The sequence below is a fragment of the Pseudophryne corroboree genome, chromosome 9 (genome assembly GCF_028390025.1).
Source record: "Pseudophryne corroboree isolate aPseCor3 chromosome 9, aPseCor3.hap2, whole genome shotgun sequence".
Taxonomy (NCBI): Eukaryota; Metazoa; Chordata; class Amphibia; order Anura; family Myobatrachidae; genus Pseudophryne; species Pseudophryne corroboree.
Window position 1 is genome coordinate 50035191 of NC_086452.1, and position 14937 is coordinate 50050127.

Below are 14937 nucleotides of genomic sequence, written 5' to 3' on the forward strand. Positions count from 1 at the left end.
TTAAACACATAATGACACACATAGTGCCCCTTATACATATGTTGCACATTATTAATGCATTTTTACATGACACACATAATGCTCCTTACACATATTCCGAACACTACTGCACAACCAACCCACTCACATGCACACAGCACTCACACTGCCACTAACACTGTGACCTCTGCCTCTGCTTGGACACAGATGTGTCCTCATAAATATTGCCTCAGTGCTAACTTCTGGCAAATTTTTTAATGAAAATGCATCTTATTTGCATTGTTATGTGGCTAGGATGCACAAGCAGCTTCTGCTGATTAAAATGATATACAGCATGCCTTTATACTGTGTGAGACTGTGGCTGTATCTGCATATGAAATGCTACACACAGAATATAGGCATGCCGCATATCATTTTAATCAGCAGAAGCTGCTGATGCCCCTGGGCATATCAAATGTAGTTTGCCTATAGCTATGACCGGCTCTGGCATCCACCCACCACCCGTGGCACTCCACCCCCTCCCCCACCCGACCCTGCAACCATAGCACCCTCACACCCACCCACCCCCAACCGCACCACCCCGGCTAACTGCCCCCTCCCCCACCCGCGGCAAAGCCGTGCAGAGGTTAACGGGGCGAAGCCCCTAACGACGGTGTGAAGAGCGCCCGTAGGGCGCGATGAATCGCCTAGTATATACAATATATAACACTGACATTACAGACAATATATACGATATATAACACTGACATTACAGACCATATATACAATATATAACACTGACATTACAGACAATATATAACGCTGACATACTGTATTACAGACAATTTATAAGGAAGGTTTACTCATTTACATCAGTCCTTGTCGATGGAGCTTACACTCTTAAATTTTCTAGCATGAGATATACAATTTTTTTTTTTTTTGGTAAGGGGGGGGGAAGGGGGTAGCTGGAAGGCTCTAGCTGAACCTCTCAGCCCGATTTTATCTTCAGTATTCAGGACGTTGCCACATTTGGGTTCACACTGGATAGAAATGTATCTGTGGCTTTGGCTGTATTTGGCACTTAGTGGGAAGCAATTTATGGCATTAATAAATTAGGTCACGCGTGTACCCAGCTTCTTTGTTTCACTATGAGAACGCTAACCAGGGAGCTAATTAGCAGGGATTGCCTATCATCAGGTTACTGTGTATGTAGCTTTTTCCAGAATATTTAAGTTATTGAGAATTGTGTTGTATTAATGTAGCAGTTTAAGTGAAAAATAAATAACTTTTATCCAATAGGATTTGCTTTTGGTAATTACATTATTGAAGTTCCTACATAAATGATTCCAGTTACTGGTAAGAATTTGAAGACATATGGAGTAGTTCATTTAGGGTTTTGATTCAGGCTGATATTAATGATTTGCGGCTTGCTAAAGTCACCATGGCAACCACAGTCTGGTGACCTGAGATGCTTTGGAATATTTTTATGCTTAAAACCTCACACTCATCTTTCCCAACTATTACATGGCCACTGAGGAGCTTCCTGGCTGATTAGCTCAGAAGAGACTCTTATCCCAGTGACAGCCGTATAAATCTCTCCCTCTAAGTAATTGTGCAGAGCATAATGAGGTATAAGAGTACTTCCTGGAAAAAAAAATTACAGCCAGAATCCTCTGGTGTTATGTTTCATAACTGTGCTTATTATTAGCGTTCGTTAACCTAATCCTTCAAATGGCACCTGGTCCATTACACAGAATCATTTCATCTACATATGTATCAAAGAAAGAGTTCGCTAGAACTAGAATTAAAGTTTCAATTCATGTTAGTTCGTTTAACATTTGCCAGAATGTTTATGTGAATAATAATTAAATCATGTTATGTGTTTTTAGGTGACACTAAACTCTGAAGATTGAAGGGAGAGCCCACTATCGTGGCTAAAAGAGGAACATGCTCCTCTAGATCAACAGGAAAGGAATTGGTATCTTTGAAGACATAGAACCACTGACATATTTATGTGACCCTTGTTTGCTGTCCTTTGTCTTCCTGTCATTGTGTGCATGAACTACAACTACCAGGTTTTTATCGCTGCATAATGATTATCTTCTAATACAATCTCCTGCCTGGGGTGAGTCCTCGGGAGCCTGGAATGAAACATCCTATGGACGTCTTACCTCTGGTTATAAACTCCTAAGACCCTTCTTCGCAACCATGACAGACAGTTTGGAACCTTCTACTTGAAACTCGGCCTTCAATTTGACTATTCCCCAAATTTAACCCTCTTTATTCCTCTGCTGTAAGGATGTCAGCAATCGATGAGCTACCTCCACCAAGGGCCCGACCCAACCAAGACCAGATACAGGATGACGCTTTGGAGGAACACACGGAACTTTGGTGGTCTAGGGAGCCGGTCAAGTCGATACTGTGCTACTGCTTGGCGGTGGTCCTGATCCTGGCAAGTGGGGTCGGTGGCATTGTGCTTCTCTCCACCACCACCAGTCGATCGGGAGAATGGAGACTGGGTGTTGGTTCAACTCTCTGTATACTTGCTCTACTGATTTTGCTCAAGCAACTTCTCAGCTCAGCTATCCAGGACATGAACTGCGTGAGCAGACGTGAGCAAATCAATATGCTGAAGAGTGGCGGCCTATCGGATATAATAGTTTTCCTTGTCAGCTCCATCATTATCTTGATATGTGGAATTGTCCTTCTGGTTATTTCCATCTCAGGAGAAGCTCCAGGCTACCCTCCCATACTGGTCACCATGCACACTGTGGGGGTCTCCTTGGTGGTTGTGGGAGTGGTCATCCTTGTTGGTGTTTTAATATTTGTACTAGTGATGTTGTGTAGGTCTTGTGCCACCAGCCGCTTCCATCCTAGGAACATGAGTATATTCTCCATCTCTGGGCAGCTGTACCAGAGACAGAGCACCACCTCCAGCCTGGCCAACCTCATCTAAGTCCATCTTGCACCAGCAGAGTTGAGCTCTTCTGCATCTTAACACATTCTGTAGACCTGAGCCAAAATTAGCTTGATCAGTGGGACCTACAAGCTATGTCATGGAGAAACGCAACTCCCATCCAACTAGAATCTCTGATCCAGGGTTATTTACTTGAAGTGGACATTTCTTTGTAGCATAAAATGCTATTAATAACAAGACAACAGTTCTGAGTACATTGTACATCTGTAACATTTATCCGCTTTAATTTCTTACAACAATCAGAAAAACAATTATGAGAATTTCAATTCTCCCAACAGCAGAGTCACTTAATTTGCAGATCTGTATAAGGTAGGCCAGTAAGTCTCACTTAGGAGAATCAGGTTCATCTGAGGTCAGTATGGACAGTCCGATATACCACTGGGAATGTGATAGCTGAAGTTAAATGAATGACAGCATATAGACATTCCTGGTAATTGCAAAACATTTCCTTTCATATACATCTTATCAGTGTTTCTCAACCCTAACAGTGCATATTTTCCATATCTTCTTACTGGTGCACAGGTGTATCCATTACTGACTGACACATTTTAAATCTAAAGGTGGTGCTAATTGTTCTACTTGTGAGTCTGCGGGGAGACCTGGAAAACATGAACTGTTAGAGCGGCCCAAGACTGGAGTTGGGAAACACTCTCTAATATTATAGAGATTTAATATATTGATTCATAAATATGCCCTCTATGGTAATAATAAAAAGAGCCTATTGCTCCCTGAAGCTGAAAAATAACAATACCTCTCTAACATTAAGCCTTAAAAGTCATTCTATGTAAAATAAGAACCTACCTGACTTTTCTTTCGCTCAGTATTAGATCACATTTAGCAGCTCCTCCCCCCTAAATATTAACAATGGTTTTTATGGAAACTGCAGTGGTAGCAATCTACAAAATGCCCCAATGCCGCTATTCTTGGTGTAGGAAACTCCAGTGATGTAGTCCACGCTGAGAGTCCACTGTAAGCCTTGAGGAGCCAAAACGGAAGCTGCATCAAGCCCTGGAGAGAGATAAAGTGGAGTAGTTGCCCAAAGCAAACACTGCGCAAGATAAATGATAACTAGAAGCTCAATGGTTTCTATGGGCAACTGCTCCACTTGATCTGTCTCCAGGACTTGATACGTCTGCCCCATAAGCTGTTGGATGCATAGAAACATAGAACTGTAAGACAGAACATGACGATTCCATCTAATCTGCCCATGTGTCTTCCTACTAGCACCTCATCCTATACAGCTATGGGGGAGATTTATGGAAACCTTCTAAAGAGGACAAGTGAAGGTTTTGCCCATAGTAACCAATCGGATTCTAGCTATCAATTATATAGTACATACTACAAGATGATAGCTAGAATCTAATTGGGTGCTCTGAGCAACACCCCTAGTAGTCCACTTTAGAAGGTTTAATAAATCTCTCCCCAGGTACCCTACCTGCTCGTTACCTTCATGTCATCTGATACTAGAACTCTGAGGTCCCTTTCTCTGTTGTTGTGGGTGTTATTCTACCCAGGGGCGTTTTAACAGAAGAGGGGGCCCCTGTGCAAACTCCAGGTGGACCTGGCGGGCCCACACCGCACACACTGCACATTGAATACCTCCTCTGTATTCTTCTCTGGCATTGTGCCAAAGTCTACTGCACATGCACAGGTCTCCGGAAACATGGCGCCTGCCATGTTCCAGAGACCAATTTCACTACTGTTCATGCACGGCGGCCATTTTGGGTGAGATTTTCACTGCGGCTGCAGTGCGCAATGCTGGACTCCGGAAAGGTAAGTATTCAAATATGGGTGCAGTGTGTGCGGTGTGGGCCCGCCTGGACCCAGGGGCCCGTGTGCACCCATATTGCATACATTATAAAAACGCCAGTGATACTACCGTTTATTTTGTATATTCCACACTTTCTTTCATTCCCCTTTTTTTCTTTTATGTTTCCAAAGTCACTGATGGTTTTAATTACTCATTTCTTACAAGATCTGATGTATTCCTCAGATAATGTTCACTAACCGGTCATACATTGGGAGTCAGTCTATCCTAATAGCCACACGTCAATAATCACACAGTCCAGACATAACATAATTACTCAGCAGGAACTGCAAAAAATATACACTCAGCTGTCCTGAAAACAACACTAAATCTAACAGTGAGCCGTAAAGAAAATCAAAAACAGTCAGCAAACAAATGTTACAGTATCTAACATATACAACCAGGGTCGGACTGGCCCACAGGGGTACAGGGGAAACCACCGGTGGGCCCCACTGCCTGGGGGGCCCTCCTCCTCCTCTAGTGATAAGGTTCCAGACTGTGTTCTTGAATTATACATTATACATATGTTACCTTATACTGCACAGGACTATGGTGTATTCTCTACAGTGCATTGCCAATATTTATCTGGTACATTATATCATGCACGCACCATCAGTATTTATATATTTGTCAAGGGGCCCAGCTCATGCACTCACTAATGGTTCGGCAAACCAATGTAGTGACTGACCAGACCCCTAAACATGGGCCCCTACCACGGCATTCCCTGGTGGGCCCTTCATCCCCCAGTCCGACACTGTATATAACACTTTCTTATTGACTTTCATTATCTCCTCTCCTGGAGAATCCCAAGGAGGAGATGCAGGCGAGAGCGGATGGGGCTGGAACCTAACTATGGGGCTGATTTATCAACAAATTTTATCATACACAACGAGTATTAAAACCTGTTGCATTACATATGATAAATGCTGCTCCAGCCAATCAGCCCCCAACTGTCATGTGTTTAAAAAAAAAAAAAAAAAAAAGACAGTTGGAAGCTGATTGGCTGGAGCACCACTTATCATGCGTTACCAGTTTGAAAACTCATTGCGTATGATAAAACTCATTAATAATTCAGCCTCTACAATGCTGTAAATCTGGCATCTAACAAGAGGTGGCAGGGCTAAATGATCCAATTATCATAGAATTACATCATATTGCCCCCGCCCTCCCCCCGCAGACTGCGATTCCAGACATTATTCTACCCTACGGCTTTTTCATTAGAAAGTGGGTGGGATGTGGCAGAACCACTCTTCTGGGATCTTGGAGCTCCATGAAACTTCTTGAGTCTTTCGGAGGTTCCAAGAGAGTAGGAATGCATGATACAACAACAGGATGAAGTGGTCAATTCTGAGCTGGGAGCAAAACAGAAAAGGAGTAACTTATCACCTTGACAGACTGTGCTGCATTACAAGGGGTACAATTACTTTTATTGTTTTTGCACGCAGGGCAAATACTGGCTGATTTTGCATGTAGCCCACAAACAGTGCTGAACAGGGCTCTATGCTGTCCTGTGACGGTCCCGCCCACTAAGCGCATAATGCCATGATGTCACACTCAGGGGGCAAGGGCCACCAAGAACCATGATATGCATTGGAGGACGCTCCGAGCGGCTGTGCAGATGGCAGGCTGAGAATCCACAGGACACTGTGGGGGGCACTGCTGCGCTGATACTGCACTCTGAGCTTGTGGGCAGGGCCTTCTTACCTTCGCGCATTTGCGTTAATAGCCAGCCTCATTATACTACTGTGCTTGTCTCCATTGTACTGCACTACAGAATATGCTAGCACCATATGAACACATTAATACTAGTAAAAATCCAGAGCAATATATTTTTTTAAATCTATGCATCCCTGTTCTCATTGCACTTCCATTGTAATTGCTCCCTAAAATTACTGTAATAGAAACTGTGTCTTTCTCAACGGTTCCCAAACTTTTTTGAATCACTGCGCTCTAGAGTATCAGAATTTTTGTCACGGCACCGCTAGGCCTAAAATATCTTACTGAGAAATTCAGAAAAGATATGAAATTAAATAAATTGTGTTTATGTCATCCTTAGGGTCAGTTATGTGGTGAAGAACCGGCTTCACTTCTGTTTGTCCACATATTTTATGATTGGACACTGGTTCTGACTATTACATGATGATGAACACCATAAATAGTTTTAAATTGGTCCTGGACCACCAACCCAGAGCACCCATGCAAGTGTTCCGAGGCCCCCCAGGGTACCACGGCACCAGTTTGGGAACCACTGGTCTAACTATCAACAACTGTAATAAAACTGTTTCGTGCCATCAACAACTGTAATTTAAATTGTACCTAACCAACAATAACTGTAATAGAATCTGTACCTAACCACGGATAAAACACCCAGATAGGACACTCGTTTATATAAATGACCCCTCAGGCCCAGAGTTTTAAATACATATTATTTTTTCATTTTAGACTGTCGCGTGAGAACTCCTCAGCTGATCTTTAGGTTATTTACCGGAAAGTGAATAAACTTTTTATAGGCTGAATCCGGGACACTTATGTTTAGAAAACTAAATATAGAAATGATCTGTAAAGTAAGGTTATTTATATTTTTCATACTCGTTCATTTTATCCAAAGACAAACAACTTTGCAATAATGTTATCACTTTAGGTATATATAGATAGTGCCTGCGTATGTTTCCGTTATCTGCATTATACGGTCGGCTTCCAGAGTCCTTGGGGACTTCAGTATTCAGCATTGTAGGGTGGTTTGTGCAGCATACTTTTTGTTGATGACATCATATATTTCCATTTCCGACTCTGCCCACCTATGACAGTTACGTGTGTCCTCTAGACCCTCTGGTCGCAACTTACTGTCACAGAGGAACCATTTGTGTCTTTAACAGTGTCTGTCTAGGGCATGAAGGGCTCACCGGGGGAGAGGGGGGGGGGGCAATTATAGGGGCCCATACTTAAGGGTGTGGCCATTCTACAAAGGGGGTGTGGCCAGCCTCCACAGAGGCTTGAAATACACAGATTAGTGCAGTGTAATGCAACATATCCACCATGTATAATACAAGTGCACAGTCTGGAACCTGATCCCTAGAGGAAGGAGTGGGCCCTCAGGCAGTGGGGCGTACCAGTGATTTCCCTGGTACCCCTGTGGGCCAGTCCGACCCTGGTCTTTATTTAAAGAGGACATCCGTTTCCTAACAATTATTCAAATCCTTCGCTCTCCAGTAGTTAAACGTTGAGGTTGGAGAATATAATGTATGTGGGTAAGGAATACAAGGGGTCATTTATTTTACATATCTGGCATGGTTTTACCACTTTCTTGGATGGTAGAATTTGGAAAATAAACAATAGGATACTTTAATTCTCTTCTAAAAGTATGTGGAATGACAAAACAAAGTTGAAGTTTTCGTAGTTTGTCCAACATTCTAGTCAGTTGCAAGGAACTTTTTATAAAGCACTTGTACTTCTGCCCTGCAAAAGCTCCACTGACGGGAAAAGATTTCTTTTTATACTGCTAGAACAGCTGCTTAATCTGCCCCTTACCTCTCATTTGCACATAATGACACAGCGGTATTGGGTTTACATGAAAGGAAAATATAAAGGACAGGAATACTGTTAGATCAAAAACATTATTAATGCTCACAGATCTCCCAAGATATATTCCTACATCAATAGAAAATGAAACACTCACTGATGAAATTAAAATGAATCAACTGTGAACACCTCCTTTATTTCCCATAATCATGGGGTAAATGTATCAAGTCCTAAGGAGTGGAGAAGTGGACAGTTGGAGATGTTGCCCCTAGCAAATAATAAGCTTTTTAGGTAGCATTTATCAAGTCCATGTTATAAAATGATAGGTAGCAGCTGTAGGCACGGCTGCCAACAGGGGGGGACTGCTGGGACAGCAGCCCCGGTCCTGGATACTTTGATGCAGAAGGGAGGCCCAGTCTGCTCTTTCAGCTGCCTGTCTGCCAGTGCTACTGCCAGTGCTGCATGAATTTGATGGGGGCCCTGGTCCTGCAGAGAGTGAGTGTGCATGGCTTGAGACAGTGGCGGGGAAGCCCTGTCTATTTTGTCAGTCTCGGGCCCCACAATTTCTGATGGCAGCCCTGGCTGTAGGCAACTTCTCCACTTACCCACTTGTGCTCTCTTTAGAAGGCTCGCTACCTCTCCCATAATAATCTAATCATATTCGATACATAACGACTATACATAACTGCATCTTTATGTACTGTTAGGCGATTGGCTTCCTGTGTGTAAATGAATAATAATAATGCAAGTCCTGAGCGGGGGGATAAATCAGTACACAGTGTATTATCACAGAGAATGCAATGTAACATGAAACGTCACTATCTTGATGCATCTGAGATGCTCATATTTTAATAAGACATGGTACAAAATATATTTTTTCACTACAAATGAATGATGATTATTTAATGAGAAGCTAATATATTACAGATTTCCGAATGACACATTAATAAAGATGCGTTTACAATTTGGCCAGTCTTATCTGTATTTTTCAATTTACCTTGTATTTTATATATATATATATATATATATATATATATGTATTTTTTTTTTAAGAGATAACTTTAGAAGTAATATATCATAAATAATAAAACAATGTTCGCTAGGGAGAAAAAAACATATTACCTGACTTTTCCATGTTATGTCCCTGCAGGACTGGTCAGGGGTGGAGTAGCGCATTGCTGGGCCCCATAGAATAATCTAGATAAGAAGGGCTCAGTGATGCTGCTAGGGCAGCACGGATGGTGTCATGGTTAGTATTACTGCCTCACAGCACTGAGGTCATGGGTACGATTCCCACCATGGCCCTAAATGTGTGGAGTTTGTATGTTCCCCCCGTGTTTGCGTCGATTTCCTCCGAGCACTACCGGTTTCCTCACACAATCCAAAAATATACTGGTAGGTTAATTGTCTCGCAACAAAAAACTAACCATAGTGAATAAGTATGTGTTTAGGGCAGACTAGATGGGCCAAGTGGTTCTTACCTGCCGTCAATTTCTGTGTTACCTTCCCCAACTTTTGCAAGCAGAGAATGGGGCCTCCAGGGATTACTGCAGCTCTGCCTTTGGGGCTTACCAAGGAAAAGGTACTTTGTATTTTTGCAACTATGTAAATGAGTCATCATGAAGAAGCTGCTGTCATTCAAGAGTGATGAAGAATATTTTTGGGTGCCAGGGGTCCACAAAAAAAGCCTAAAGAACCAATTATAAATTTGTACAATAAGTTTCTGTCTTAAGGTTCATACACACGGTGCGATTCTGCCTGAAGGCCGATTTTGACTTTGCAATTCCCCTTAAACTCCCCAGAGCCCAGAACCACCTATATTGACTATACACACGGTAACATTTTGGCTTATGTATAATGTTGACTATAGTAGAAACTAGATTGTACTGTACACTTTCTAGTCAAAATTAGAGTGTGCATCGGTATCACAAGCTGTATACACACGTCGCGATATTGACTATATAGTCAAAATCGTAAGCACACATCGCACCGTGGCCCTCATTCCGAGTTGATCGCACCAAGCCACTTTTTGCTGCTGGTGCGATCAACTAATCTCCGCCTATGGGGGAGTGTATTTTAGCATAGCAGGGCTGCGATCGCTTGTGCAGCCCTGCTATGCTAAAAAAGTTTCCTGCAAAACAAGACTTACATACTGGACATACTTACATACTGGACAAACTTACCCTGTGCGACGGACCCAGCGATGATGGGGCCGGCTTTGACGTCACACTTCCGCCCTCCGTTCATCTGGATATGCCTGCGTTTTACTTACCACTCCCCGAAAACGGCAGCAAAAGGTAAGTTGACGCCCCGGAACGCCCTCTTGCTGTCTATCTTCTTGCGGTTGCCGCTGCAACCGCTTTCTTCTCTGTCAGCGTCGTTGTCACCAGGCAACGACGTGCATGCACAATGCACACAACGCGCATGCGCATACCAGACCCGTTTGCACAGCAGCGAAGAATGGGTCAGAATGACCCCCCGTGAGTATGCGCTAGACCTAAATGATTGTTCCTGCACTGGGAATAAATCGGTGAAAATGTACAAAGTGACGACAATATGGCATAGTGCGATATACAGTATATGGATATCAGGTCTTACAGGGCAGCACTGTGACTATATACAGTACAGCATGTGACCAGGGGCTGGAACTGAGGATGCACTTGGCACAAGGGTTAGTGATTGGCTGTGAAATATTTTATCTTATGTTAGTGTAAGGATGGCTGCTGCCTGTATCTCTCTGCCCTGTCAATAGAATGTAACAGATAACTTATCTTGAATCCAAGATATACTGGGATGACTACAGCTGCACTGTGTTGTATGTAGGTAACAGTGGCGTAACTACTGCCCCCGCAGTCCTCGCGGTGGCTTGGGGGCGAGGGGCTGCGGGGGCGCCACTGATTTACAGCAGACTGACATGCGGACGAGCGTCCGCATGTCAGTCTGCGGTCTCCTTCCCTCCGCCGCTTGTTGGAGGGACACGGAGGGCACAGCGCGCCTCCCTGTGTCCCTCCTGCTGCATCATTTCCGGCGGCCGCGGGTCTAATAGGGGGAAGTGCCGTCCGTGAGCTCTAATTGGCTCACGAACCGGCACTTCCCCCTATTAGACCCGCGCCCGCGGCCGCCGGAGATGATGCAGCAGGAGGGACACAGGAGAGACGAGCTGTGCCCTCCGTGTCCCTCCAAAAAGCGACGGGGGGGTAAATATCTGGCACTGGGGGCATATATGGCACGGGGGGGGGGGAGGGAGGAATATCTGGCACTGGGGGGCATATCTGGCACTGGGGGGGGGATATCTGGCACTGGGGCATATATGGCACTGGGGGGGAATATCTGGCACTGGGGGCATATATGGCACTGGGGGGGGGGGGATATATGGCACGGGGGGCATATATGGCACTGGGGGCATATATGGCACTGGGGGGAATATCTGGCACTGGGGGCATATATGGCACTGGGGGGGGGATATCTGGCACTGGGGCATATATGGCACTGGGGGGAATATCTGGCACTGGGGGGGGGGATATCTGGCACTGGGGCATATATGGCACTGGGGGGGAATATCTGGCACTGGGGGCATATATGGCACTGGGGGGGAATATCTGGCACTGGGGGCATATCTGGCACTGGGGGGGGGGATATCTGGCACTGGGGCATATATGGCACTGGGGGGGAATATCTGGCACTGGGGGCATATATGGCACTCGGGGGGGGGGGGGTATCTGGCACGGGGGGCATATATGGCACTGGGGGGGAATATCTGGCTCTGGGGGCATATATGGCACTGGGGGGGGATATCTGGCACTGGGGCAATATGGCACTGGGGGGAATATCTGGCACTGGGGGGAATATCTGGCACTGGGGGCATATATGGCACTGGGGGGGAATATCTGGCACTGGGGGCATATATGGCACTGGGGGGGAATATCTGGCACTGGGGGCATATATGGCACTGGGGGGGGGGGATATCTGGCACTGGGGCATATATGGCACTGGGGGGAATATCTGGCACTGGGGGGGGGATATCTGGCACTGGGGGGGGAATATCTGGCACTGGGGGCATATATGGCACTGGGGGGGAATATCTGGCACTGGGGGCATATATGGCACTGGGGGGGATATCTGGCACTGGGGGCATATATGGCACGGGGGGAATATCTGGCACTGGGGGGGAATATCTGGCACTGGGGGCATATATGGCACGGGGGGAATATCTGGCACTGGGGGGGAATATCTGGCACTGGGGGCATATTTGGCACTGGGGGGGAATATATGGCACTGGGGGCATATCTGGCACTGGGGGCATATGTGGCACTGGTGGGGAATATCTGGCACTGGGGGCATATGTGGCACTGGGGGGGTATATGTGTACCTGGCACATGGGGACGACGACTATATTTGGCACTGGGGCATGTAAGTACCTGGCACCGTGGGGGAATATCTGGCACTGGGGACATATGTGGCACTGGGAGCACAGCCCTAGCAACAAGGACTACCTCCTAGCAACGAGCATGACACCCAGTGCATGAAACACCTGGCAACGAGCATGACACCCAGTGCATGAAACACCTGGCAACGAGCATGACACCCAGTGCATGAAACCCCTGGCAACGAGCATGACACCCTGAGCATGAAAACCACTGGCACCGTGCATGGAACCAAGAGCATGAAACCCCTGGCAACGAGCATGACACCCTGAGCATGAAAACCACTGGCACCGTGCATGGAACCAAGAGCATGAAACCCCTGGCAACGAGCATCACACCCAGTGCATGAAACCCCTGACAACGAGCAGGTAATTGAAAAGTAATTAGAAGCCTTACTGTAGGACTTAATGTGTAATGGGCATTACGGTGTGTGGCATAATGTATCACGGACATTGCGGTGTGTGTCATAATGTGTCACAGGCATTACGGTGTATGGTATACTATATCGCGGGCATTGTGATATGTGGTATAATGTCTCAGGGTCATTGCAGTGTGTGGCATAATGTATCACGGACATTGCGGTGTGTGTCATAATGTGTCAGGCATTACGGTGTGTGGTATACTATATCACGGGCATTGTGGTATGTGGTATAATGTCTCAGGGTCATTGCAGTGTGGCATAATACATAACGGGCATTGCGATGTGTGGCATAGGGTATAACGGGCAGGGCATTGCGGTATGTGTCACAGGCATTACGGTGTATGGTATACTATATCACGGGCATTGTGGTATAATGTCTCAAGGTCATTGCAGTGTGTGGCATAATGTGTCACAGGCATTGTATGTGCTATAATGTATCGGGCATTGCAGTGTGTGGCATAATGTATCACGGACATTGCGGTGTGTGTCATAATGTGTCACAGACATTGTATGTGCTATAATGTATCAGGGGCATTGCAGTGTGTAGCATAATGTATAACGGGCATTGCGATTCCTGTCATAATGTGTCACAGGCATTACGGTGTGTGGCATAATGTGTCACAGACATTACGGTGTGTGGCATAATGTGTCGGGGGCATTACAGTGTGTGCATATTGTGTCATGCATTATTGTGTGCGGCATAATGTCTAAGGGCCATTGCAGTATGTGGCATAATGTATACTGGGCATTACTATAAGGAGGAAAAATTACAAATAATGTAAGGGGCATGAATCAGGATTATTTTTCTTTCCTGTGGTGGCCAACGTATGGGCGTGCAGGTTGCAAAACTGGGGTATAAGGTAGTCTTTTCCTGCAACGCCACGGCCCTTTATGCGAAACCACGCCCACTCCAACAAAACCACGCCCTTTTTTTGGCGCGCGCGCCTTCGGCGCGCACATATTTATCCCTTTCTTGCTCCCAATTATGGAGCATGAAAGGGGGGGGGGGGGGGGGGGGGGCGCCGAAGAATTTTTTGGCTTGGGGGGAGAAAAATTTCTAGTTACGCCACTGAGGTAACAGCATGCTGCAGCACTGCTGGGCTGGAACTGTACTTTGGCTGCAAATTACAAGGTTTAATTTAATTCCATTTAAAGTGAGTAAATGCTGCAGTCAGTAAGATGACTATATATGCTTGTGATTGCTTGGTATGTACAGGTTTTACATAGCTCTTTGTTCACCAGGCAGATGCTCTGGAGCTCCAGCAATTAGTATGCTAATGAACCTGGCTAACATGCAAAATAGCCCGTCCAGTACGCTAATCGCAGGCAGTAGCTTTCACTTTCTCCATGCCAGTATTGGGGTATAGCAGGAAGTTCCGCAATTATCCAATAGTTCAGTCCCATTTCTGGGAATGGCCCTACCTACTGCAAGAATGAGCTGTGGAGATCTTGAAGATGAGCCTCTGCTGGTCTTCAACACTCAGAAAAGGATTACATGATAGATTACATGACTGACCACATCAGTGTTTTTTTCCATAGTCTGTGCCTTTATGCTAAGGCTAGTATAAGCCCTTCCTCCGGTGTGCATCCGTGTGCCTGGAGGGGCCAGGGGCGCCCACTTTGAGCGGATGGAGTTGCACTTGCAACCATTGGAAGCAGCATCATGCTTCCACCAGCCCCATGCTAAGTGCAGAATCTCTACAGGTCAACTGAAAATAGATACACCAGATCAGTGTCAGACTGGGGCATGAAGGTCCCACCAGAGAATGCAATGATAGGGGCCTAAGCTCAAGGAGGGGGGGGGGGGGTCCAGCCACCAGACATGGTGTGG

The 14937-nt window shown here is 45.7% G+C and overlaps 1 protein-coding gene across 2 annotated transcripts in view; it reads left to right on the top strand.

Annotated features, from left to right (window-relative positions):
* The window catches only part of TMEM125 (transmembrane protein 125), an 88844-nt gene extending 79616 nt beyond the window's left edge, over window positions 1-9228 (top strand). For both annotated transcript variants that reach the window (XM_063939319.1, XM_063939320.1), the window contains exon 2: window positions 1848-9228. In XM_063939319.1, the coding sequence (XP_063795389.1) occupies window positions 2258-2914 (657 nt within the window). In that variant the 5' untranslated portion in view covers window positions 1848-2257 and the 3' untranslated portion in view covers window positions 2915-9228. The remainder of the gene's footprint in view (window positions 1-1847) is intronic.
* The last annotated feature ends 5709 nt before the right edge of the window (window positions 9229-14937 follow it).